This window comes from Balaenoptera borealis (assembly GCF_965194805.1).
Source record: "Balaenoptera borealis genome assembly, chromosome: 16".
NCBI lineage: Eukaryota > Metazoa > Chordata > Mammalia > Artiodactyla > Balaenopteridae > Balaenoptera > Balaenoptera borealis.
This window is the reverse complement of record NC_138872.1, coordinates 23,266,964-23,294,490: the sequence shown is the minus strand read 5'-3', so window position 1 is coordinate 23,294,490 and position 27,527 is coordinate 23,266,964. Positions and strand designations below refer to the sequence as shown.

Here is a 27,527-nt window from a genome sequence, read left to right as displayed (position 1 = left end):
TTATTAAGTGCCTGCTGTGTGCCAGGCGATGAGCTGGCCCTGAGGATACAGTGGCAAGCGGAGCCGTCTTAGAGACTTAGCTTCTGACCTCCCGGAGTCCACAGAATCATCAGGGTCTAGCCAGGATCCACCCTAGCGCTCCTGACACCACCACCCCCGGGCTCTTTCCACTGCAGACCCCTGGAGTTTGGGCCTGAGGCTTAGATCTAGACTGTTGTAGCCTGTGAGCCTTCAGCCTGGAGCATCATGGTAAAGCAAGCCAAGGCAACAAGTCTCTGCAAACTGAACTTCAGAAGTGACAGAAGAGGTCTTCGGTAATGACTTAATTATTAACGAGAAGGTGAGGAAGGGCATCTCTACAGAAGGCCATCTGCTCCTCCCCAGGGGGGAGGAAGTCGCCCAAGGGCTGCTGTACCTAAGATCCTGGCCTGAATTTTCTGCAGCCTCCAAATATTTGATTACAGTCTGCACAGGTGTGGAGCCCTGTGGGCATGTGCTAAGCTGGGGACCCTCCTTGCCTCCTTTAATATTAAATGAGATGAAATAAAGGCATATCTTAGGTTATCAGTCTGGAAAGGACTCTCCCAGCCCCCTCAATTCCCATGAGTGGGAACCAAGTATTGGGGGGGGACAGGATCCCATATTGAGAGAGACATTATTCTTCCCCTTCCCCTGTCTTACCAGCCTGACTTAATTTCCCCAGTCCTTCCTGTAGGAACCCTCTCCTCTCAGCTGTACCTACTGAGCATTCAAAGCCCTCTTGAAATCCTTCTTATGCTGTAAGGCCAGGTTTTCCTGAGTCTTCCCTGCTACTTTCTGCCCTACCCAGAGGCCTGTGGTGTCCAGGCTGCCTCCAATCTACTGTCAGAGGCTGACCACCTGTTCTGCAAGGCTAGACCAGCAGCCCTTGAGGAGACTTCAAAATCCAGGTGTCTGGGCCCTGCCCCCAGGGAGTCCAATGCCTGAGACCTAGAGGGAAGCTTCTTTGGGTACATTTTGCTGGAGTTATTTTTTTATGTGCAAAAATTATGCTTTTATTGAGAAAGCAATACATGTATGTGGTTAAACATTTCAAACTTTGTAGGGAAAAAAAGGGTCCAGTGAAAAATTAGTCTCTCTCCCACCTAGGCTCCTAGATAATGACTGTGAACAGTCTTGATGTTTCCTTCCAGAAATACTCTGCATACACAGGCAGCTGTGTCAGTACATCCCTTTTTATTACCTACTGCCTGCTGTTCTGTACCTTGTCTTCTTCACACAAGGCTGTCTCTGTTGTCGGTATTCCCTATGGGCGCACGCATGGCTGTGTGGCAGTCCACTGACGGATGGACCGCCCATTGTTTGTCCAGTCCTCTGCTCAGGGATATTTAGGTCGTTCCCAGCCTTGCTGCTACGAGCAGCGCTGCAGCCAGCACCCTTCCCCACCTGGCTGTATACATGTGGGCAAGCATCACTGTGGGAGCCATTCCTTCCTGCAGGTGAAATTGCTCTTTTGAAGAATCTGTGCACCTAAAAGTTTGTTACCTTCTTTTGCATTCTGAAAATCTATATATATATTTTTAACATTTTTATTGGAGTATAATTGCTTTACAATGGTGTGTTAGTTTCTGCTTTATAACAAAGTGAATCAGCTATACATATACATATATCCCCATATCTCTTCCCTCTTGCATCTCCCTCCCTCCCACCCTCCTTACCCCACCCCTCTAGGTGGTCACAAAGCACAGAGCTGATCTCCCTGTGCTATGCAGCTGCTTCCCACTAGCTAGCTATTTTACATTTGGTAGTGTATATGTGTCCACGCCACTCTCTCACTTTGTCCCAGCTTCCCCTTCCCCCTCCCTGTGTCCTCAAGTCCATTCTCTACGTCTGCGTCTTTATTCCTGTCCTGCCCCTAGGTTCTGAAGAACCTTTTTTTTTTTTTTTTTTTAGTTTCCATATATATGTGTTAGCATACGGTATTTGTTTTTCTCTTTCTGACTTCACTCTGTATGACAGACTTTAGATCCATCCACCTCACTACAAATAACTCAATTTCGTTTCTTTTTATGGCTGAGTAATATTCCATTGTATATATGTGCCACATCTTCTTTATCCATTCATCTGTCAATGGACACTTAGGTTGCTTCCATGTCCTGGCTATTGTAAATAGAGCTGCAGTGAACATTGTGGTACATGACTCTCTTTGAATTATGGTTTTCTCAGGGTATATGCCCAGTAGTGGGATTGCTGGGTCGTATGGTAGTTGTATTTTTAGTTTTTTAAGGAACCTCCATACTGTTCTCCATAGTGGCTGTATCAGTTTACATTCCCACCAACAGTGCAAGAGGGTTCCCTTTTCTCCACACCCTCTCCAGCATTTATTGTTTGTAGATTTTCTGATGATGGCCATTCTGACTGGTGTGAGGTGATACCTCATTGTAGTTTTTTTTTTTTTTTTTTTTTTTTTTTTATCTATTTATTTATTTTTGGCTGTGTTGGGTCTTCGTTTCTGTGCGAGGGCTTTCTCTAGCTGCGGCAAGCGGGGGCCACTCTTCATCGCGGTGCGCGGGCCTCTCACTATCGCGGCCTCTCTTGTTGCGGGGCACAGGCTCCAGACGCGCAGGCTCAGTAGCTGTGGCTCACGGGCCTAGTCGCTCCGCGGCATGTGGGATCTTCCCAGACCAGGGCTCGAACCCGTGTCCCCTGCATTAGCAGGCAGATTCTCAGCCACTGCGCCACCAGGGAAGCCCCTCATTGTAGTTTTGATTTGCATTTCTCTAATGATTAGTGACATTGAGCATCCTTTCATGTGTTTCTTGGCAATCTGTATATCTTCTTTGGAGAAATGTCTATTTAGGTCTTCTGCCCATTTTTGGATTGGGTTGTTCTTTTGATATTGAGCTGCATGAGCTGCTTGTAAATTTTGGAGATTAATCCTTTGTCAGTTGCTTCATTTGCAAATATTTTCTCCCATTCTGAGGGCTGTCGTTTTGTCTTGTTTGTGGTTTCCTTTGCTGTGCAAAAGCTTTTATGTTTCATTAGGTCCCATTTGTTTATTTTTGTTTTTATTTCCATTTCTCTAGGAGGTGGGTCAAAAAGGATCTTGCTGTGATTTATGTCATGGAGTGTTCTGCCTATGTTTTCCTCTAAGAATTTAATAGTGTCTGGCCTTACATTTAGGTCTTTAATCCATTTTGAGTTTATTTTTGTGTATGGTGTTAGGGAGTGTTTTAATTTCATACTTTTACATGTACCTGTCCAGTTTTCCCAGCACCACTTATTGAAGAGGCTGTGTTTTCTCCATTGTATATTCTTGCCTCCTTTGTCAAAAATAAGGTGTATATTTTTTTTTTCAGGGCTACTGAATTTTTTTTTTTAATTTTTAAAAAATTGTATTTATTTATTTATTTTTGGCTGCGTTGGGTCTTCATTGCTGCACAAGGGCTTTTCTCTAGTTGTGGCGAGCGGGGACTACTCTTCATTGCAGTGCGTGGGCTTCTCATTGCAGCGGCTTCTCTTGTTGCAGAGCACAGGCTCTAGGCGCACGGGCTCTAGTAGTTGTGGCACACGGGCTCAGTAGTTTTGGCTCACGGGCTCTAGAGCGCAGGCTCAGTAGTTGTGGCGCACGGGCTTAGTTGCTCCGTGGCATGTGGGATCTTCCCCGGGCCAGGGCTCGAACCCGTGTCCCCTGTATTGGCAGGCGGATTCTTTTTTTTAAGGTAAAGATATTTTAATTTTATTTATTTATTTATTTATTTATTTATGGCTGTGTTGGGTCTCCGTTTCTGTGCGAGGGCTTTCTCTAGTTGCGGCAAGCGGGGACCACTCTTCATCCTGGTGCGCGGGCCTCTCACTATTGCGGCCTCTCCTGTTGCGGAGCACAGGCTCCAGACACGCAGGCTCAGTAATTGTGGCACACGGGCCTAGTTGCTCCGCGGCATGTGGGATCCTCCCAGACCAGGGCTCGAACTCGCGTCCCGTGCAGTGGCAGGCAGACTCTCAACCACTGCGCCACCAGGGAAGCCCGGCAGGTGGATTCTTAACCACTGTGCCACCAGGGAAGCCCAACGTGTATATATTTTTAAAAGCACCTTGCCCCCACCCCTGGATTCAAGTTCCTTTCCTTGGTTAAGTACTGACGGTTCTAATCCAGCTGAGAGAGGGGAAGGAGGCTGGCCAGTCTTCGCTCAGAAGCCCTCAGCCAATGAGATCACTCCAGAGTAGGGTGCAGATGGGAGGAAGTGAGGAATGAAGGGAAGAAATGGGCTGGAGGGACATCAGGAGTGGAGCCAGGACTGGGGGGAGGGGATTCTGTTACAGGTACCTGGGGACCTGTTTGTGACTTGGTCTCCAGGGAGGGATGCCTCCCCCAACACACACACATACACTGTGTCCTCCTTCCTGTGCTTCTTTGGTGTGTGCCGCACCTGCTTGGCAACAGCTGGGCCATTGAGCTCATTCATCCAGCAAATATTTACTGAGCTCCTGAATCCAGTGCTGGCTTGGCCACAATGTCCCTGTGCCTTTCCGAGCCTCAGTTTTCCTCATCTGAGAGGTGGGGAGGCTCATCCCTGCCTCTCTCATGTCACCAGCCTAGAGGGGAGATTTGGTAAACCAGCCAGTGGGAAAACACCGTAAAACAGATTACAGTGGTCTTAGCTAGACTGTGCCAGGCACCCGGGGGTCGGCAGAGAGTGAAGTTTGGACCAGTCCCGGGTGGGATGCTGTCTTAGTCCTGGGTCTTAGCAGATGGCCTGGTCGGCCCTCAGGCGGGGAGTTTTCAGGCAGCTGTTGGTGGCTCCTCTTGCTGTGCTAAGACCAGGTCAAGCTCGTCCCTGGGGTCTTCCTGAATTTGCTCTGCCCCAGGGGCTGCTCAGGATAAAGGAGTTGTTGACAGGTTGGGGAAAGGTAGTCAGAGAGACCAGGAGGGTCTCCACACAGCGGCCAGAGTTTGCCTCCTCCTCCAAGCCAACAGGAAGGCCCTTTTGGGTCCCCCTCTGGTCATTTCTGCGGCTCCTTTTTAGTCCTCAGTGGTGGCAGGGATGAGGAAGGGGACGTTCCGTCATTTTTCTAATTTAAAATGACACTTTAAAGCACTAGCTGAGTTCCTCCCTCCTGTTTTATCAACGGAGAGACCGAGGCAGGGGGTTGAGGGCCTCCTCCCACGTTTCCCAGCGAGTCAGCAGCCTCACTGGGATGAGAAGCCAGGGGTTCAGGCCTTAACTCTCACCATCTTTCCCACATCGTCCCAGTCTTTAGTTTCACTTTGGGGTTAAAAACCAAAGTGAAAGAAAAAGGTAAAGCAGGAAGCAGCCGCTTCAGACCCAGCCCAGGCTGGGGTGGGCCCCGGGGGACCTCACTAGACCTCACTAGGAGAGGAGCAGGCCTCTTCCCCACCGGCTCCCACCCTTGTTCTGGAGGCCTGGCTGGGGTGGGGGCCAGGTGGGACCCCGTGGGGAGAGGCGCCAGGCTGCAGACAGGCGGTGGCCTTCTGGCCCGGCCTGCCCCTGTGTGGGAGACAGCCAGTTCCACGGGTTCCCCGGTAAAGTCAGCCTCACCTGGGTGTGGCCCCAGGTGGGGAGCTACTGCCTTTGAAACTCCCGTCCTTCTGGGGCAGGGCTGGGCTGGAGGTGGGCCTCTGTTGGCCGGGGACATCAACCCTGGCTTCCCGAATCCAGCTTTCACAGAACAGTTCCACTGTCCCTGAAGGTAAGAGCTAATGTCCTGTCTCCACTGAGAAAACTTTTAAACTTTCGGTCATGTAGGCACTTACCTCACCCCCGGCGGTTTCTTCTTAAGGGCGCAGATGGCCTGAAAGCCTTCTGTCCTGGTTGCAGTCCCAGGGACTTGGAGAGCACAGGGCGTAGGGGAACCGGAGCCGTGCTTCTCCAGTTGATAGGTGGCCTCCGACAAGCCCCTTCCCGGCTCTGGATCTCAATCCCTATTTGTTTCTTGGCAGGAGCTCTAGCTCCTTCTAGCTCTGCTGTTCAGCCAAATAGATTTTGGTCCCCCGGTGAGACCAAAATCATAACACACGTTTCGTTCGCCTTTGTACTTCAAAGATTAGCCGTTGCCTAACTAGCTGGGGTCTCAAGTTCCTGATTCTCTGTTCTTTTTCTAAGGAAATTCTCAGCCTTGCCAAAGCAGATAATGGTAGCAATTTTGTTGCTTCAACGAATAGGATTTTCGTCTACCTCTCCTCTGCTCTGCATAATCCCAAGGTCCCCAGGCACAGAGCTGTGTTCTTTCAAGTCCACTCCCTGACGGCACACGCTGAACACACAGTAGGTGATCTGGAAGTTGTGGCTGAGTGACCGCACTGATGACCCACACCTAGCCACGCTGCTCCCCTGGGTGGCAGAACCTGGCACTTAGAAAGCCCGACTGTGTACGGAAGCCCACACACCAATGGTCGGGCAGCCCTGTAGTTAAGAGCATAGCCCTGGAGTCATGCTGCTGGGGTTCAGATCCTGAGCTGCCACCTGGAGCTGTGAGGCTTTGGCAAGTTGCTTAACCTCTCTGGGCCTCCGTTTCTTCACCTGCAAAATAGAGGTGATGATATTACCTGAGTCACTGCGCGAGGACAAGAGAGAGAATGTGTGTGTGTAAAGCACTTAGGACAGTGCCGGGCACAGAGGAAGCACTTAAGAAATGTTCGCCCCTGCTCTTCTTGATATCCAAGGGGAGACAGAAGACTTGAAATATTTAAAGACTGTGCATGTCCCATGTCTGGAAAGATGCAGGTGCACTTGGTATTTGGAGAGGAGTTAATCATTCGATGGCTCTTTGTTGAGTGTGGGGCTCTGATGGGGAAGATGCAGCGAATCAAGGCAGGCTTTAGAAAGGAGGTGACCTTCAGGACCTCAAAAGCTGGGTAGGCTCCAAGTGGATGGAGGTTTTTAGGGGAGGCTTCCCTGGGGAGGGGAGGGGAGGGGAGGCAGGGGCTGGTTGTCCCGGGGCCTGGGGAGCTGAGATCAGGCTAGAGAAGCCTGCCCAGGGCCGTCAGAGTCCACCAGGCACTCAGAGTCAGGGTTTATCTCGGCAGGGTCATCACTCCGTTGGGCAGTATCCTTCTGGGGACTGCAATGAAGGGTCCGCTCTTGAGTGTGTTGTGAATACAGTAATAGTTCAAGGCTCTCCTGGAACTTTCTTGCCTTCCCAAGCTTCCCACGCTTCATGACGTGCCTGTTGGCCCTGCACAGAGCATGGTAGCAGTCAGGAGGTGTTTGCCTGTGGGGTAGGGGGAGTGGGGCTTGTCTGACAGCACCTATAAAGGCAGGGCTGCCACTGCTGCTGCTGCCCCAGCAGTCTTCTCAAAGGGGGTGCACGCAGCAGTGTGTGGGAACGGTCCAGGGGAAGAGGACTTGGGTTCATCCCAGCCAGCTCCTCCCCACCCCACCTCCACTTCTCTTCCCAAACAATCAGCCATTCATCCCAGGTGCTGAGCCAGGGGAAGGAGAGGGAACAAGACAAACCTGGTCTCTTTCCTCATGGAGCTTGGAGACCTCATCCAGCTTGGAGACCCCATTCAAGTAGGTACAGACACACAGCATACTGTCTAATTGGGATGAGTCCTGAAGGAAACATAGTTGCCGAGAGGGACTTATTCAGAGAAGATGGGGAAGGCATCTCAGGGAAGGTGGGGTGGGGGATGGGAAGGAGGCAGTTAAGGCAGACTGGGAACAGCAGGGGGCAAGACCCTGGGGTGTGAAGTGTTTGGTGTATTTAGGGAACTGGGAGAGGTTTGGGTTATGTCTGGAAGGGTCTGCAAGGTCAGGCAGGGCCTGGCTGGGCTTGGCGAGCCTGGGTAGGTCTGAGGCCAACAGCTTTGCTCACCCAGAGGTGTGATGACGAAAGTATTACAAGTGATTTTTGTTTTAAAATTAACATCAGAGCTTCTGAATACTTACATCGTCATCATTATTATTATCATCGTCATTATCAGGTTTTCATACTGATCATTAGTCATCAAGAAAAGGCTTCTTTAGCACTCCCTACCTATTGCTAATGCCCTTTCACATACTACTTCACAATTCACAAAGCCCTGTTGCTTCTGTTGCTGAGGGAGGCGGGTTGCAGTTATAATTGCTGTTTTTAGAAATGATGAAACAGAGAGGTAAAGTGACTTGTCCAGAGTCACACAGCTTAATCAAGATTTGAAGTCCTGATTCACTACTCTTTCTGTTCTACCAACTGCTTTTGTTTAAGAAGGCCAAAGCAGAAGTTGCTATTTCTTTTTAGTCAAATTGCCATTCCAAAATGATCACAGTTTAAAAGTTTGGGTATAGAATGATGTAACAGTAATTGTGTTAGGGCAGTGGGATTAAAATCACTTTTTAACTGTTTTCTATAATGTTATACAATATATTTATAGTTCTTTTTTAAGTTGTAATTTTTTTAACGTCCACACAATCTCCCATCCAAGTCCTTTCCAAGGTTCTGATACTAACACATCTATTTCTACTCTTGTAGACCTCCAGTCTTTTTGATTTTCTATTTGAATTCTTTCTTTTTCTTTTATTTCTATTCCCTGAATCTCAGGAAAGAGATTGTAGCAGATTATAAATCAGCCCCTGCTCACAAATAGATTTAAGTCAAACCAGAAATCAAAAAATTCATGCTTAAAGTAGCTTTCAATATTTTATTTTGTGACTCCTGGATTTGGGGTGAAAAATCAGTTTGATAGCTGGGGCTCGTTTGTAGAGAGTTCCGCAGTAGACTCCGCACTAGCCCATTTTTTAAAAAACTGTGTTAAAGTGCACATAAAAATTTACCACATGGACTTCCCTGGTTGTCCAGTAGTAAAGAATCCGCTTTCCACTGCAGGGTTCGATCCCTGGTTGGGGAAGTAAGATCCCGTGTGTTGCATGGCGCGGCCAAAAAAAAAATTACCACTTATACTATTTTTAAGTGTGCAGTTCAGTGGTATTAAGTACACTCACATTGTTTTACAACTATCACCACCCTCCATCTCCAGAACTCTTTTCATCTTGCAAAACTGAAACTCTGTACCTATTAAACAACTTCCCATTCCCTCCTCCCCCACCCCCTGGAAACCACCCTTCTACTTTCTGTCTATATGAATTTCACTACTCCAGGTAACTCATTCATTAGTCCATTTTAAGGAGGTATATTTGAAAGGGAGAGTAGGTTTCATCTGTAAATAATGAACTCTTGGTTAACTCTCCAAGTTAATGCACACTGCAACTCTCAGCTTTATGTGGCTGTGTTCCAGCAGAGTTTTTAAAAGGCTGCTCATCTCCCAGGAGGGCTTTTCCCACAGAGGCAGCATTGGTTACAGCACCCGTGGTGGCTGCGTGGAGCCTGGACACAGCTTCAGGATCCTTCTTAACACAGGCAGGTACTACCAATTAACCAGAAGTAGCACACCTGTTGGAACCTGTGCCATCCACAACCTAGTGCAGTGCCCAACTTTTACAGATGGGTGTCAGTCCTAGGAGGGGAAGGGACCATTTGAGGGGCAAGTGATGTCACAGGTCTCTTTGTGAGAGAGGAAAAGGGCCTGGTAGGACAGCCCGAAGCCTGGGGAGGTGATTAGTATGCTTGTAAAAACATCAGGGCAGAGCAGCTCCCAGAGGGTTAGAAGTTGTCAAGGTAAAGTCTGCTTTCTTCAGATGCTCTTTGGGATGCTGGCTTGGGCTTGAGGTCTTTGTAAAAGTGTACTCTAGTCAGAGTCTGCCAGCAGAAGGGAGAGACCAAATTTGTCTTTCTACAGTGATTTCTAAGCTTTGTAGGAATGTGTGTGTCAGCCTCCTTGTCAGCCAACTTGTATTTTTGTTGTGAGACCAGATGCTGTGCAGGTTGGGTTCTGGAGACTGAAACCTGGAAGGTTTGCACTCACTTAGCAGATAGAACACTTGCCGTGTGACGCTGAAGAAATCCCTCAAACTCTCTGAGCCTCCATTTCCTCAGCAGCACAAGGGGCGATGGTGAAAACATCTCCTTGTGGGGATCAAATATAAGGACCTCAGACAGTGACTGGGCCAGGGCAGTAGCCAGCGATGCCTGAGCAGGCAATAAACGCCGGTAACTATGACGATTAGTCGCTAATACTCAGCGAGTCCTTACAGTTGCGGGGTGCTGGTGACTTTCCCTTGGGGAGGTCTTCATTTAAAAAGATCTTCCCAAATGTCACCATGTTGTGCTTTTAGAGGTGGTTGGGAGAAAACTCAAGTACGGAGGGTATGGAGGCGTGAGGGGGAGGCCTGCAGTCCCAGCTTGTCCCAGCACCTCTGTCTTTTGCTCGCCAAGTCGCCACTCATAGACTTCCCTACTGCTGCATTCTCAAGTCTTCCGGGGGAAGGCCCTGCAGGCCTGTCTCACTTTTGGGGTGAAGTCAGAGACAGGATCCCACCTCGTAAGTGGCAGCAGGCATTTGCCTGGGCACCCCTTCTGGGTGCCACAGGCATGGGAACCTTGCAGTCCCTGCCTTCAGGGGACTCAGGGTCTAAACGGAGAAGGAGAAAAGTAAACAGGCCTGTAAAACAGTGTGACGGCAGGGGCCTGTGGCACCTCTAAACCTGGGGCGTGACCCAGTGAGGGGTGCCTGGCGGGTGCGGAAGGACAGTCAGGGAAGGCTTGGAGGGAGTGATGCTGGAACGGAGACCCAGAAGAGGCGGTGGGATTAGGGAGGAGGAGGGGCATTGCAGGCAGGGAGCAGCCTTGCAAAGACCCCGGACGCTGGGAACATGGGGCGTTGGCGTGAAGAGGGTGGCAGAGAGAAGTTAGAGGGGTGCTTGGCAAGGCAGGGACACCAGAGGTCACTACCCTAAAATATTAGAATAGTGATACAGATGTGGCATGGGGTGGGGGTCGGCTGTGGTCCTCAGGGCACTGAACTTTCCTGACCTGCCCCAGGCCAGAAACCCCCAGCTTCTGGCACGTGGAGTCCTTGGAAGGCCTAGAATCAGGCAGCCGCTCTGTGGACCCGTTGCTCAGATATTTGGGCCCCTCAAGTGATTGTAATGATAGTTCCTCACCTGCCAAGCCCTTTCCCGCCTGTCTTCCCAAGAGAGTCTCACAGCAGCCCTAGGGCAGTGAACAGGGCGAGCCAGTATTGTTCCCATCTTACAGATGGGTGAGAGTGAGGCCCGGGGAGCCTTAGTCATACAGTGAGTGAGTGCAGGAACAGTGCTCACACTCAGGGCCTCCTGACCTACAGGCCACTTCTGTAACTCAGCAGCAGGTATGGCGGGGGCGGGGGTGGGGGGCAAGGGTAGCCAGCCAGTGTCGGCTGGTCTTTTGTTCGGAGGATGGGTTTATCATCTCAGGTAGGAGCTCTGTGCTGCCCGACTGTCCAGAGGAAGGTGTGTTAAGCCCTGACTGTGCTGCCTTAGACCTTAGAGTTAGCCCTCCCGTCGTTTCCCCTGTAGCTAGGCTGTCTGAACCTTCTCCTCCCTCTCCTCTGCTAGTTGGTAACAATTCTCTGGAGGCAAAAAAAAAAAAAGAAATTGAACTGTGAATGTCACACACACATAAATGATGTCTGATGTCACCTCCATTACTGAGCGTGAAGTAGGAAGGCAAAGAAAGAGCAAACATCTCAGGCCTAGAAGGAATCTTAAAGGTCCCCTGCGGGGGCTTGAGTCCCTCCCTGCATCCATCGTGCCCGTGTCTAGCCTGGCTGATCGCCTCCTAGGCAGCTCTGCCCCTTAGAAACTGCCTCCTTATAATGAGGCAAAACCTCCCCCTTAACCGCCACCTTCCTGTCCCCCCTCTGGTTGTACTGTAATGACCTGGACCACATGGACAATGTATGTGACAGTCTCGTAGGTATTTGAAGACAGTAGCCACACCCTTCTGAATCCCCTCTTCTCCAGGCTACTACTCCAGTCTCTCTAAGCACCTCCTCCCTTGTGTTAGACTAGGCAAGGCTCGTGGCGCACGTGTGTCACACCCCTTCTGTGGCAAATCTGTGACAGACGTCACCAATCAGTCGCAGCACTCTTGTTCAGTCAGCCCCAGGCTTTCTCCTGCAGTAGTCCGTGCGGCTACGCCCAGGCGGTGGAGTTTTACTTTATTGTGAGTTTCTTGAGGTCTGAGGACTACTAACACTGAGTCCCTAGTGCCCACCCAGAGCCCAGTGCATGGCCTACTTGTCATAATGGGAGGATGGATTAGAGACTTCTCCCTGTGCCATTGCCCCCTTCTCATCAGGCTCCAGTTTGGCAGTGTCCCTTGTCCAGAATCGCCAACAGTACCCACAACATTATCCAGAGTTCAGTGGGGCTGCCCCCTCCCTGGTCCTGCACCTCCTCTGTCAGCGTAGCCTCAGACCGTGTCTGTGATCAACTAGAGTCGCTAAGACATTTTCCCACATGTCTGTTTTCTTGTGTAATTGTCCAAGTTGGGATCCTGAACTCAAAATCTTAATATAAGCTCTGAGGACTGGGCCCTTGTCCCTGTCCCCAGGCCTGGCACTAGGGAAGGTGGCCTGGCCTGGGCTGACCTGAGCTGAACTCACGGTTTTCCCCATTCACTTCTGCTCTGTTCATTTCAAACCATCTCTTGGCCGCCCAGGGTTCTTGGCTCCGGGTTCTGACACCCGATATGCCACCTGTCACTGCAGGCACAGTGAATGAGCCTGTTAACACCATCTTTCTATTCTGGGATCCGCCTGGTCATTCAGAACAATGAAAGAGGCCAGCAATCGAGGTGCACGGGGCCTGGCAGTGTCTGGCTTTGCACACTGGATGTGGGCCCCTGTGACAGCTTGTAAAAAGCCAGGCTTTTGTGACCCATTACTAGGGTTTGACATCAGTCCTCCAGAAGTGAGGGTGGTTTTTGAGGCTCGCTCTTCTAAGTAGTACTTCCCAGGCTGGGCTCCTGGGACCTTAGGGCTTTGGAAAGACCACAACAAGGTCCACGTGCTAGAGCCAGTATTTGAAAAGTCAAATAGTATTTGAAAAACCAAATCTTGGATTCTCCACCCCCCGACTCCTCCACCAGGCCAGACAGGGGCTGTACACGTCAAGTTTTTGTGTTGGATTGGAACCACCATAGCAGCCCTGTAACTCTGGCCATCTTCTCCTCGTCAGCACTCCCTACTAGTGTTTATAGCTTTAATGTACGAGAAAATCATGATTCAGTAACTGCTGCTTGGAAGCTGGCGTCTCTTTCAAGCTTGGACTCCCAGGGGTGGTGGTAATCAGGTATCCTGAGGGGTGGGGCAGGGGCCTCAGCAGAGCTGCCGGCAGAGCCAACTCTGCCAGCAGGTCTCTGGGGATAAATAAAAGGACATTTGCAGCAGATTCCAGCACAGAACGGGCAGCGAGGGGTGAATGTTGCCTGACAGGTTGCTTACTGGATACGGTCGCAGTATTCGTGGAAATGTTTTTTGAGAAACAGCATGCCGTCTGGGGTCCCCTGGTCAGGGGCTGGAGGAGGTGGGGCTCAGCCACAGGTGGGTGCCTCCTGAATGCCTGGAGCTGGTGGTCTTCAGGCTGGGAGTTAGGGGGGCAGAGGGAACACACCCACACTCAGAGCCCCAGGCAAGGTCCCTGCTCTGCCACCTGATCCTCAGGGAGTACATTTGCCTTTCTGATCCTCAGTTTCCTCATTTGTACTATGAGGAGGTTGAATTAGTCTGGTGGATCCCAAAATACCATATGGAGGAAAAAAAGAAAATGGAGGTGCTCTGAGGGCCCTGGCAGGGGGTGGGAGTCCAAAAGCCTCCCCAGGCCCTCTTGAGGGCCCCCAGAACCTGGTTTGAAAGTCACTGGAATTACTATCTCCTCGGACCCTAGAATTTGGAGGTTTCACATCCTCATTCGAGTCCCAGTACCCCATCAGCCAGCTGTGTGACCTGGGACAAGTGGCCTCACCTCTTTGGGCTCTGCCTTGAGGCTGTAGTGAGATTTAGCCAAGCTGGGGAAGTCCTGAGTGACTGGGAAACCACGTCAGGGGTTCTGGTGTTTCTGGTGGAGGGTCAGAGTGTCCAGGACTGCAGATCCAGAAGAGAAGGGCCTGAGAGAGGGCGGTGGGTGGCAGTGATCACAGGCAGGGCGGGCCGCCTTTTTCTTCCACGTGCTGGGGTTCTGGTCCAGGGGCACCAGGCCTCTGACCCCATGGCCAGCAGAGCCAGAGGCAGCCACCATCTAACCCACTCAGAGGATATCGCCAAACCCTGTGTGAGGACCCAAGATTAGGGTCCTGACTGGGGAACTGGCCTGGCCAGAATCTCAGCCAGGCCCTGCTAAGTGCACCTAACTCCAGCCCTGGTCAGCGTGGTGAAGCAGCAGCTACAAGTGCTGGCTCTGGAATCAGAAAGCCTGGGCTCAAATCCTGGCTGTGTGACCTGGGGCTGTTTACTTCTCTCTGGGCCTCACTTTTTTCCTCTTTGAGGTGGGAGCGATAGGCCTGGTGAAGAGTTGATGAGCCAGTACAGTTAGAGCTTTTCATGCTAGGCCAGTTCACGGCCAGCCCTCAGTCAGGGGAGATGCCCGGGAGCTTGTGAAGTCTCCTGACCGGCAGCTTCCCGTCCTCAGAGAATCAGCTGACCTGAACTGTGGGTCCATCTGGAGGGCATTGCTTAACCCCGTCCTCCAGCACCTCTGGCCGGAACGTGTCAGGACAGAACCACCTCATACCTTTGACCCCAACTGGTGTGTGGACAGGGCTTCTAAGGAGCAGCTTTCTCTGGAGGGGGCGAAGGGTGTTGTCCCAGCAACCAAGCTGGTCCCTCTCAGGCAGCTGCTCCAGGCCCGTGAAGGGGGGAGGCCATCTGTGCTCTGGATGGGGCTCTCCCGCCACCTGCGCCCTGGTGCCAAGAGCCTGCAAGCAGAACTGCCCTGCCGACCAGAAGGGGCTTCTCTGCTTTTGCCCAACAGACCTGAGACACCCCCAGAAGGGCCTCCTGCTGCCTCAATTTCAAGGTTCCCAAGGGTCTCCTGCCTTTCCAAGGGGGAGGTTCTTGTGGACCGGCTTCCTGGGGAGCAGGGGGAGAGGGGCTGGAGCTTCAGAAGGAGCAAGGAGGTCTGAGGACAGCTGTTCCAGCAGTCACAAACCTGTGTGCCATGGGCCACGTTAGCAGGCAGGCATGTACCTGCCCAGTGTTCTTTAAAACTTAGAATTAACTAACTCCATTTTTAAAAGAATTAACTAACTCCACTTTTAAATTTAGAGGTTTTATTTACTTATTTTTAAGTCCAGATTTCTGGCTTCTCTCACCCAGGTCTCCACATGACAGCTGTGGGCCAGAGGGGTTAAATGCATGGTCTCCTGTAGACGTTTAAAAACTCGTGACGCCCATTCAAGGCCAACCCACTTAGCTGGGGAAACTAAGGCCCAGAAAGGATTAGACCCTGTGCAAGGTACACAGTCGACCACAGCCTCACAGAGCGCAGCCACTGTTAAAAGCTAAAAGCCTGTTCTCTCATCTATAAAACATCAGTGATGATTATCTCCCCTCCCAGGCCTGTGTCTGGAATAAAGTAGTACCTGGCCCAGGACTCACTCAGTCATGATTCTTTTAAATCTGTACATATGATATGCCTTGCCTGGAAGATGTTGCCGGAAGCACTGCTTACTTTCTTTCTCTGCCACCTTTCAGAAATGGTTATTTTTCAAACTGTTTCTGATGCCCAGTGCTTAGGGTTTATTGAGCTCTCGTTCCCACAGCTTCATTGCCAAACTTCAAGCAGAGCTGCTCCAAGCTTTACCTCCCACCAGATTGTGCTCCTATGGTGTGTGTGTGTGTGTGTGTGTGTGTGTGTGTGTTGGGGGCTGACCTGAAGGGAGCTTTTCAAAGCACTCGCACTGGCCGTTAGATTCCGACTCAGAGTCAGGAGTAAATCAGTCTTCCCTGAGCTTCAGTCTACCCAACTGTTAAATAGGGGGTTGTTCATTCATTCAATAAATACTTACTGAGCCCAGCCATGTATCAGGCCTGGTGCTGGAAAAGCATCTTAATTCTATAAGGTATTCAGGGTCCCCACCCTCAGGAATCTATATTAGATACTCAGGATCTCTGTCTGGTAGGGGAGAGAGACAAAAGACAAGTGAACCAGTAAGTTGATCAGTGCTCGATGAAATAAACAGGATCCTCAAAGGAAGAACAGCAACTTTAGACAGGGTGGTCTGGGAGGCCCTCATTGAGGACATGACCCCTGAGCCGAGACCTACGTGGGAAGCAGAGATGAGAGCAGGATGGGAAGGAGTAGGTGTGCAGAGGTGGGGGTGGGGATCATCTCAGACAGGGAACAGCAGGTTCACAGGCCCTGAGGTCGGCGCATGCTTGGAGTGTTTGAGGAATAGCAGTGTGACCGGAATGGAATCAACAAGGGGAAAGTGCAGGAACTGAGGCTGGAGAAGGGGACAGTGCCTGTAGTAGGCCAAGGTGGGCAACTTCATGGAGTGGGGAGCCTTTGAAAAGCTTTAGAAAAGGGAAGCATTAATCCAATTTGTACTTTTAAAAAACTCCTCAGGCTGCTTTCTGGAGAGTGATTGTGGGTGAGTTGGGTCACCGACAAAGCAGGGAGGCCAGAGGGTAGAAAGTGGAAACCTAGACCAGGGTGGTGGGGTAGAGAGAAGCCCAGCTCTGTGACATGCGCTTTTGTGGGGGAGGGGCAAAGCCTTATAGATGGGGGAGGCCTGGGAAGCAGGGGGCAGGACTTCCCAGGCTTCTGGAGCGTGTAATGGAGTGCATGGGGGTCCCCTCTCTAGGAGAGCAAGGCCGACGGCGGGGAGGAGAGGCTCAGATTCATTCTGGACACACTCAGCTTGAGATGGCCTTGGCACCTCACGCAGAGCTGCCTGGTGTGCCGGGCTATTGAGATAGGAGGCGATATGCCCTTCCAGCCGCAGTCAGATCTGCGTGCTGTAAATCCTCTGACTGCAGGCCAGTTTGGAGGGACTTTGTGAGGGATGCTGTGGGCAGGAAGAAGATACCACCGTTCCCAGTGTCCAAGCAGCCCCAGGAAGCCACGGACCCTGTCCGAGAGGAGGCAGCTCTCAGGCCTCCCTGGCTTCCCTTCACCAGCTAAATTACCTAAATGCCACTTTGCCGAGCCATGCCCTGCTCAAATGTGTCTTCCCATGCCTTGGGCTGTGCTGCCCCGCTCCTTTGCTCGGAGCATCCCTCCACCTGAAAGCCCTGCATTTCCTTGCCCCTCAGTGACTCGGTCCCATCCTTCCAGACCCAGTCAACCTTCATGTCTTCCAGAAAGGTCCCCAGCTGTCCCCCAGAAGGTGATCACTCTCTCCTTCATCGAGAAACTGTGGTAACTGGAATCATAGGGGCCACCCCAGGATTACAAACGTCTTCATGTCTGCCATGTCTTTGAATTCTACTCAGAGCACATTGGGAGTCACACCCCATTTTCTGGGTGAAACAGTTGACATGTTCAAGGCTGTTGCCTCTACATGACCCTTACGGAGTTGGCACAGTGGGCGGGGCATAGGGTAGGGGTCAGGCTTCAGGCAGCCTGGGTTCAAGCCCTGGCCCCAACACTGCCTGGCTAGAAGGTGAGCTTGGGCGAGTCTCCCCACCTCTCTGAGTCTCACCTGGAAAACAGGGCAATGACAAACCTACCTCACATATCTGTTCTGAGGGTTCATTTGGCCAAAGTACAATCCATTCTCGTTATTCACGGTGCTTACATCCATAATGTCTCACAAACACTGAATTATCGAATACTGAACCATTGCTCCTATGGGAAATGCAGAGTCCCTGCGTTTCCACCCGCTACCAGCACAAACCACCAAGGTTTCTGTTAAAGATACCTTATTTAATATTGTTGATTTATTAACACTGATCTAGGCCGACAGCACCGTAACTCAAGCCTGAGCAAAGCTTATCTGACACACGTGTTTTCTCCATAAGGCACATCACAACCTTCTTGCACTTAGGAACACTGGACAACACTTCAGCACTATACTTGGGGGCCATTTCAAGCAGAGGAATCACCACCAACAAAAAAACACACAAAAATGTGAAAGCACAGCACTAAATAGACCAGGAAAAGGGTGCTTGTTTACAGTATGAGCTGAAACAAGAAGGCAGTGTTGCTTTGTTCAGCCTCAGCTGGGAACCTGTGTGTTGGGAAACTCAGATTTTCAGGTTCTGCTCATGTCTGCAAGTGGCCGCAAAAAAAGCCCCACGAGTATGAGTCTTAGCAAGTAGGCAAATTCGCAGATACAGAATCATGAAGAATGAGGACTGAGTGTAGATGGAGTGCTTGCTCAGTAGCACTGTTAACTTTGGCACTGATACCAACAGGAGGGCATCCTGAGTGCACCCCTTCTGGGCAGGGCTCCAAGGGTGTGGCCGGACTCCCTGAGCTTTGTGGCTTTGTCTTTCCCAGACATCTTTGTAACCTCTTGGCTCCTATGGACTTTGGGGTCCGAGGCAGGTACAGATTCTGGAAGCCCTGAGTGCCCCCACTGAAGGGCTTGTTCTACTTCCACTGGGTGGGTGGTGGCACCATTGGAAGGTTTCAAAGCAGTGGCGTGATTGGATTCCTCAAGTGGCCCATTGGCCAGGGTGGAAGAGGGACAGGAAAGGCAAGATAGGAGGGTGAGGGGCCAGGGAGCAGCGGTGTGCGGCATCTAGGGGAGGCTGGCTCAAGGTGGGGGGAGAAGGGAAGGATGGGGAGGCAGGTAGGGAGCCCCTGGTTGTGGGCAGTGGGGAGGAGCCCCAGGAGGATGCTGGGGTAAGAGGTGCTGCCAGTCTGTCTTGCTGGCATTTGAAATTGAAGTTTGATGTTGTTACTCTTAAGGTACAGTGAGGGAGGTGGCTTCCAGGCTGGCATAGGGGGAAAGTAGAGGGCACATGGGCCGTCAGCAGGAAAGTGGCTCTAAGAGGTCAGTCTGTCCCTGATCCTGACTTAGCTGCTTAGAATTCTCTCCCAGCTTCCCCTGCTTTGGGGGAAGAAACAGGGAAGGAGGGAGGAATTTGAGGCTAGGTGGGCGGGAGCCGTGAGTTCTGCTTTAACCGTAGCACACAAGTTAGCTCCCCAATTTAGCTGCGTGGTTTGACAGGTTACTTGTCGGGTGAGAGAAGGAGGGATCTTACAGGCTCTCAGCCCTTCCTCCGACAAGCCGGGCAGCGCCAGCAGAGGACTTTAGGGGGCTCTGGCTCTGAGGCCAGCTCCATTCACGTGGGGTCTTGCATGGGTCCGCTGCCTCTTATGTAAAGCCTACGGCCATGGCTCCTACACTGTTTAGGCCACTTCTCCTTCAGCACCCCTGCCAAGCTCGGGCCCCTGGGAGCCAGCAGACGTGAGGACTGGGCTGGGCCTCCAAGGCACTTGCAGGAGGCTAGCATGCTGGGGCTGCTGGGGAAATGGAGCCACAGCCAGTACTCTGAGCACTTGAAGCTCTGATTGGCCATCTTGTACACCTTGACATTAAAAAAACAAGATGTGGAAACAAATTCATTCTGACCTGAAAAATAGAGTTTGCAGGATAAAATCTAGGGCAGAAGGCGGAAATGAGACAAAGGGAGCTTCTACTTAGAAGAAGCAAGGACTTGTGCACAGTGGGGCAGGGAGGCTGGGCTGGATGTCTGGGCCCGGGGGCAGGTGGCATCACACAGCCAGCTTCTGTCTGAGCCTTGGCGTGAGGGGCCGGCATGGCCAAGGTGAGGGCAGGGAAGCACGCGGCCCCCCGGGCACAGCTGTGCAGTGTGCAGACGATGCTGTGTCTCAGCGATGTTTCACTCAGGATCTTTAAAAATATGCACAAGGACCAGCTGGAGGAGACAGTCACCCTGGAGTGATGTTCACCCCCAAGCTTCCTGGGCAAATCTGAAAGTTTTCCAAGAGTGAATGGACAAAGAGTTGGACCCATATGCCATTTTGGTGTAAATTGTGGCACATAGAATGTCTCCCCAGGGCAGGGAGGACCGCAGTTACATCCTGGCCGGGCCAACATCTTGGGTTTCGGGGGCACTTGCTTCCTTCTAAGGTTTAGTTGGCAAATGATGGTTGTGCACCCTCTGGACTGGGGACCGGCTGCTGACCCGCATGGGACACATGCTCAGTCGGAGACCTGGCCACAGCCCTGAGTGCTCCAGAGGAGAGGGTCAGACTCTGCCTGGGCCAGGAAGGGCTGAGAGTGGAGGGACTGGCCGGAGGACGGGAGGCATGAAGGATGCGCAGAGGGGTTCTGGCAGGAACGGTGCATGTGCAAAGGCTTTGGCGCCTGAAGAGTGTGGTGTGTTTGGGAAGGGTGTGTGGGTTCTGTGAAGCTGGAAGGGGCATGCTGAGTGGGTGGGAGGGTGGGAGGTGAGGCTGTAGGGATGGGTGGGTGGGACCAAGCAGGAAGGGCTCCAGATTTGAGATGGGACTAGAACCTTGGGTTCTGAAGTGCTGGGAGCCTTCACTATGGCTAAATCTTGATTTTTGGCAACCGAGGGGTTTTTGTAGCGATGATGAGGTTCTTCTTCTTATTCAACAAATATTTATGGAGAGCTTTCTATGCTTGAGATATTACCCTGGGCCCGGGACACGACCTGCTGTGCCAAGACAGACAGAGCCCCCAGCCGCCTCAGGCCTGTAACCATCAGCAAGTAAATGCCTCGCTGAGCTGATGACAAATGTGATGGGCGCTCTGATGGAGATCCTGGGTGATGGGAGAGTAGGGAGCAGTCAGGGAAGGCCTCCTAGAGGAAGTGACACTTGAAACATGTGAGGTGCTGAGAGAAGCCTTCCAAGCAGAAAGAACAGCTTATGTAAAGGCCCCGAGGTGGGAGGAAGTGTGGTGGGCGTGAGGAACACAGACTGGCTGGATTGCTGTGTTGGAAGGGGCTGGGGGGGGGGTGTTGGCCTATATTTCTTGGCATTTCACGCCTGTGAAATGAGAGCTGTCCTGTAGAGTCGGGCCCCATCCCCCTGCCCTGGGGGGGACAGTGCTCACAGCTGAGAGATGCCCTGAGATCCTCTCCATTAGTCACACCACTTGTCTGGCTGTCACCTGTGCCCCAGGAGACATAGAGAATCCAAGATGAGTTCACTTTTTCTTCTTTCACAGGCCATCTGGCCTGGCCTCCCTCTAGTTCACTTTCTCTCTAATGAGTGGCTGCGTCAGCAGGACTCTGGCCTACACAACCCTGAGAGAGAGGCTGGAGGGTCAGTCCTCTGTCCAGGCCCTTGGACAGTCCCATTATCTCCTGGCTGGGGCAGGTCCCTGCACAGACTGACTCCTCCAGGCCAGGGTTAGCCCCACCACAGGTGGGGACAAGGACCCTGACTGGGGTCACACGGCCTGCGCCAGGCTTAGAGCCCAGTTCCGGGTCCTCATGCTCACTGCCACCCCCGTTAGGGGCATATTCCCCCCCTTAAACATTTTGAGATTAGGGCTTCACTTTTCTAATCTGGGGCAGAAGACTCCAGTGAAGCTTCCTTGGGATATTTAGGCCAACCAAACAAACAAATCCTGAAATCCCCAATGAGTTGTGTCTCTGCTGGGCTGTGGTGGTCATGGCCTTCAATGGGCTGCTCTACGTGTCCAGCTCTTGGGGGAGACTGCCCCTGGCTGGTCAGAGAATCAGTCCAGCCTCCCCACCAGTGGCTGGGGAGTGGTAAAATTTTGGCTCACCCCCTGTCCTCCAGGCCTGTCTCCCTCTGTACCAGAAACTAGTCAGAGCCATGCCAGCACTGGGCTGTCTGAGCCTTGACCTCTGTGATGTAGCCTATGTAATCACTCCCTGTGGGCACACAACTGGTATATGACAGAGCTGGGGTCTGAACTCAGGCTTGTCTGGTTCTCTGCTGCCTTCTGGCTTTTGGATCCTCACTACCAAAGGAATGACTCTCAAATGGTAGAATTTCAGGCAATGGGGATGGAGGGATTCCTAGCAGGAGTCTCCCTTTCAGTCACAGTGAGGGCAGCCTCCATACTTACCCTTAAATGAGCATAAATGGGAAAATGCTTTGAGTTAGTCAAGAGCTATGTGAATACGGTGTGCTGTTAGAACTCCTCCACCCCCACTGAACAGATAAAGGTACTAAAAAGTTCACTGGCGGACAGGGGCTTTGGTGAGGCATTGTCAGGGCCCGGAAGCCAGGCCTCTGCCTTTAGTCTAGGCCCCTCCTCCTCCAGCAGTCAGGTCTCAGCTTGGGTGTGCCCCTGCACACTGGCTCCAGAGTCCAGCAGGATGCTGAGGGGCACAGTGGTCAGTGAAAGCCTCAGACACTTGCAGCCCCAGCCCAGCAAGCAGGGGGGGCCTGAGGCCCGGGGAGTGGAGTGTGGTGGGCTGTGCAGCTGTACAGATGTGGTTGCCACTTGCTGCTGGCAACTCTGGGCAAGTTATCTAACTTTCTGAGCCTCGCGTGCCACATCTGTAAAGTGGGCATAATCATATCCCCACCTCACAGAGTCACCGTGAGGTGTAAATTACAAAGTCATAAAGCTGCTGAGCACAGCTCAGTAAGCGGCCCAGCTTCCGGCTGTCAGCCTGTGCCTCACAACCAGCTGAACACAGGAGCTCATCTTCCAGAGTAGGCCTGTCCCCTTCCACAGGGCAGGGCCTTGGAGGGTCCTCCTGCAGACTGAAGCCCCCCCTCCTGCCCCTGCACCACCCTTCTTGGGTTGGGGAGTCAGAGACTGTGGGTGTGTCTGTCTGGGGGGATCCCTGAGCAGAACTGGGAAATTTTGAACAGAGGAGGAACAGTGCTCTTGGCTCTGAGCTCCCAGAGCACTTAGTCACCTAGACTAGGTCAAGCACAAGACACGGCTCCCAGCTCCTGGGCTTTTCTGCTGTGGCCTCTATTGCTGTTGAATCACTTGTGTCACGGCTGTTTCTCTGCTGATGGGGGCTCCAGCTTTCCTGGACCCCAGTACAGGGCCTGGCTTAATACACGTCTATCAGGTGAACAGACGGATGGGCTTTTTATATTACATTTTTTATTGTTAGGTAATTGTATATAATTTACATACAGTTGTAGGAAATAATACAGAGGGATCCTGTGTACCCTTTATCCAGTTTCCCTCAATGGTAAAATCTTGCAAAACTGTAGTTTAATTATCATAACCCGAATATTGACATAGGTACAACCCACCAATCTTACTCAGATTTCACCATTTTCACTTGTATCACCTGTGGTGTATTTAGTTTGATGCAGTTTCATTGCATGTGTAGGTTCATGAATCCACCACCACAGTCAAGATATAGAACTCCCATCACTTTGTACACACTGGGGTCCTCCCTGTCGCCCTTGTATAACCAAGTCCCTCCAGCCTCCCCATCACTCTCTCCCCCTGGTCTCCCCACCAACCACTAATCTGTTCCCATCTCTATAATTAGGTCATTTCAAGAATGCTTTATAAGTAGAATCATGTGGTTTGTAACTTTTTGAGATTGCTTTTTCCCTCGGCGTAATTCACTTGAGATTCCTCCAAGTAGTTGCTTGTATCAGTGGTTCATTTCTTTTTGTTTCTGAGTGGGGTTCCGTGGTGGGTGCACCGCAGCCATTCACCCATTGAGTGGTAGGTCTCTCGGTGAGCTTGTTTCCACTTTTGGCCTATATCAAATAAAGCTGCCATGAACATTCCTGTATAAGTTTTTTGTGAATGTGTTATCATTTCTATGGGATAAATGCCCAAGGTGCACTTGTTGGGTTGTATGGTAATTGCACGTTTAGTTTTCCATGGTTGTATCATTGTATATTCCCACCAGCTGTGAATGAGTGATTCCATTTTTCCATATCCTCGCCAACATTTGGTGTTGCCACCAGTTTTTATTTTGGTCATTCTGATGTTTGTGTAGTGATATCTCACGGGAGCAGATGAATGGATTCTGCTGTGCCGTGTCACTGCCCCTGTGGCACTGGGCCTCATTTTGAGGGTTTCCATTAAGCCATCACCATCACTGTGATTGGCAGTCCCTTGAAGGCAAGGCTTAAAGCCACTCCTCTGGCTCCTCTTCCGGCCCGGGCCTCACCTGGGGAGAGGCTCGTTTCAGTCCTCACTGGGGAAAGGGCAGTTGGAGTTAAGATGCTGAGAAAAGCCGCTGGATGTGACCCAGCCCCTCACAGCAAGTAGCTACTGCTGTTTGAAAAGCACCTCCTGTTTCAGAACAAAAAGTTCAGCGTTTATGAAGCCAGCTGTGGGCCAGCCCTGGGCCAGATTCAGAACGGGACTCTGAGACACCAACTCCCACCCGTGGCGGGTCCTGGTTCCCTGAATCTTGGTGGAGAACAGAGAGTCTGACCGGGCGTGATGGAGTCTTAGGGGAGGTAGACTGGTGTGTGGGGTTTTCACATAACAAGGTGAGGGGTGGGGTGGGAATGGCAAGATGTGGGGAAGGACTTCTGAGCCCTGAAAGATGTGTTGGTCTCTGACCAGACAGGGAGAGGGCATCCAGGCAGAGGAAACAAGGGTGGAGGGAAGGTAGGGTAGGAGGAAAAGACCTGGGCAGGGGAGTGGTAGGTCTCTCGGTGAGCTTGAGGACAAGTGAGGTTAACCATTCCTTAGCTGTCCTGACCGTCACTCTGCTGTCACCATCCAGCCCATGCCCCGGATGGATAAGACCTTTGTGTGGGACTCAGGTGGAGGGTGTGTTTGGTCCATGTGGGCCTCCCGCACTAGACTTGGCCTTGGCTCAGCATGAAGGTGGGCAGGGCCTGTGTCTGTCTGTCTTGGTCATTGCTGTGTCTGACCCCCATTCTCCTGCTCCAGAAATCCTCACCGAGGCCAGAGCTAGGGTCGGGTCAGGTAGGGCCTCAGCCCTGAAAGGGGCTCGAGAGGGCTGGGGCCTCACCTTCTCCCCTGCCCTCCTCTCACCCATCTGCAGGTTCATCATGCCTAGTGGCGTATAAGAAGACCCCGCCACCGGTCCCTCCACGCACCACATCGAAGCCGTTCATCTCCGTCACAGTCCAGAGCAGCACCGAGTCTGCCCAGGACACCTACCTGGACAGCCAGGACCACAAGAGCGAAGTGACGAGCCAGTCCGGCCTGAGCAACTCGTCGGACAGCCTGGACAGCAGTACCCGACCGCCCAGTGTGACACGGGGCGGAGTCACCCCAGCCCCCGAGGCCCCTGAGCCACCCCCAAAACATGCAGCTTTGAAGAGCGAACAAGGGACGCTGACCAGCTCCGAATCCCACCCTGAGGCCATTCCCAAAAGGAAACTGTCATCTATAGGAATACAAGTAGGGGCCCCTTTCGCACTCTGTCCTCGGCCCACGCCGTGCACCTGCCTGCGTGTAATTACATCTGGTGGAGGCCCACTAGGTCTCCTGGCAAAGGTGGTTTGTCTATTTTGGGGGGTCGGCCCCAAGTGGCCAGACCAAATTCCACCCATAGCCACGTCTTTCTCACGTTCGCCCAAACATGCTGCAGGCTCTGCAGCTGTGGGCAGGTGTCCCTGCTCCAGCGATGGGTTGTCCCAGTGAATGTAGTTACACTCAGCCAGCCATCTCCTGTCCACTGTTTGCCTGTCCACTGTCTGTCTGTTCACTCCACCCTCTGCCCTGGCAGCCGAGCGTGGGAGGCGGGACTGGCCTAACAGTTCTCTGATCCAAGGTCAGCTCTGGTGCGGAGGCCACAGCCCCGCCTGGCGGCGGGAGCAGCGTGGAGCGTAGACGCCGAGGGCCAGGGGCCCAGGACTCAGGGCCCTGGAGCCTTGGGGGTTGCTCAAGGGGAACTTTGCCCAGAGCCCTCTCGGGCCTTGGGGACAGGTAGGTTGCTTGAGGTGCCAGGCCCATGTCAGATTGAGAAGTGGGATGTCGGTCCCAATGCATTCCTCTGTGAGAAAGGATCCAGGCAGATAATTCCCTGGGACCAAGTGGCCAAAGCCAGCAGACCCTTCAGGAAGCCAGGCTCACTGTGCGCCCATGGCCAGGGCACACAGCAGGGCAGGGTGCGCCAGCTTCCCCTCCACTGCTTCATTGCACCTCCTGCATGCACCTGACATCAGTAATCTGTCTGCTGTTAGCTGAGCGGGGGAAACTTGGGCCCTGCCTTGCAGCTTTCAAGAGTTGCTCTAAATCCAGACTACAGTGGAGCACATTCAGGGCAGGGAGGGAGGACAGCTACAGTGAGCTAAGAGCTTGGGGGAGGCAGAGCCCCTCCAAACCCGGAGGGCGATCAAGGAGGTCCAGGTGGTGAGCATTGTGGCTTAGATTGGACAGGATCTCCGTTTCCCCAGCCACCCCTGCGCAGTTGGGCATGGCCAAGTAGATGACAAAGCACCAAAATTACAGAAGGAACATGGGACTCAAAGGGGGGCAGAATGGACCAGAGACGGCTCACTGGCCGATTTCTTGCACTTGCCTCTTGGAGAGGAAAAATTTTGGCACATATACAAGAAGAAAGTCAGCCAGGAGACTATTCTGTTTTCTGGGCTCCTTCATAAGGGGTCCAGCCCCTGTCCTGTACAGCTCTCAGGAGAGATTCTAAGGAATACAGAAAATAGTCTAGTCTCAGGGTCTTTGTTTGGGCAGCCCCACCCTCTCCTTGGCCAAACCGGATGTTCTTATCTTTCCAGAAGACCTGAGAGAGAGTTAGACTCACCCTGATCCTTTCACTCAGAAGTTCACGCAGGGCTGAGTATTCTGGCTCTTGGGCCCATCCAGGCTTCTCCCCCGGGCTCACCCCACCCCCACTCCATGCTCTCCAGGCAGCTTCTTGAGACCCGGTGATGCTGCATCCTCTGAGCTGGCTCTGGCTGAAGGAGAAGTGCAGCTGCACCCCCATGGCAAGGAGAAGCCTGGTGCTCAGCCCCTGCCCGGGAAAGCCTCCCTGGCCTCTGTGAAGCCAGGAGACGAGAGTCTCCAATTTCCAAGGACACCCCTACAACTCTCGTCCCACCCCTTGGCGCCTCGAGCCCTGGGTCAAGTGTGTGTTCTCCTTCATTCATGAGTGGTGGCGGAGGGGCTGACCTGGCTGCTCCGTGGCCACGTACCTCTGTCCCGGAAAAAAAGGTAGGCCCAGGGCATCACTGGTATAGAGAAAGAGTGCCAGCTTTGCACGTGGCTCCCCTGGCCCACCCAGTGCTGAAGGTAACCTCAGCGAAGTGTGATCGAGGCCCAGGGCTGGCATCCCATAGGGCCCAGCGACTTGGCCGGCTCTTGCCTTGGTGGCAGCTTTCAAATCCAGAACTGCTGTCCAAGGTTTGCCCTTAGTGCAGGCGCCTCCAGCCTGCCCTTCAGCTGCAGGGTTGGGGGAGTGATCTTTGCCTCGAGACAGCCCCGCTTCAACTACTCCAGATAACGGCTGTGGCTTTGTGTGTGTGTGTTTTCTTTCTCTTTCGTTGTCCTTTTTTTTTTCTTCTCTCTGATGCGTGTGAAGGAGAGGACTAGAAGGAACGATTCCCACCTCTCGGAGGACAACGGACCCAAAGCGATCGATGTGATGGCACCCTCCTCAGAGTAGGGAAAGCCAGTCATCTCCACCCCATCCCACCTCCCACCCACCTGCCCGCCCGCCTCCGCGCGAATGAGCAGTGCCCGGCTTAACCTGGTCCGGCCTCAGGCCCACGTGCAGTGTCCGCATGCCTCGTGTCTGTCTGTCCACACGTCCGTTTGCGTCGTCCCACTAATGTGAATTTCAGCAGCAAGTGTGGTGTTTGTTCTTTATT

At 52.3% G+C, this 27,527-nt stretch overlaps 1 protein-coding gene across 11 annotated transcripts in view; it reads left to right on the top strand.

Moving 5' to 3' along the window:
* DLGAP4 (DLG associated protein 4) overlaps positions 1-27,527 on the top strand; it is a 136,539-nt gene that overhangs the window by 81,764 nt on the left and 27,248 nt on the right. For 6 of the 11 annotated variants that reach the window (XM_082361934.1, XM_082361931.1, XM_082361938.1 and 3 more), the window contains one exon: positions 24,737-25,098. In XM_082361934.1, the coding sequence (XP_082218060.1) occupies positions 24,737-25,098 (362 nt within the window). The other 5 variants (XM_082361937.1, XM_082361935.1, XM_082361940.1 and 2 more) reach the window with 3 other exon arrangements.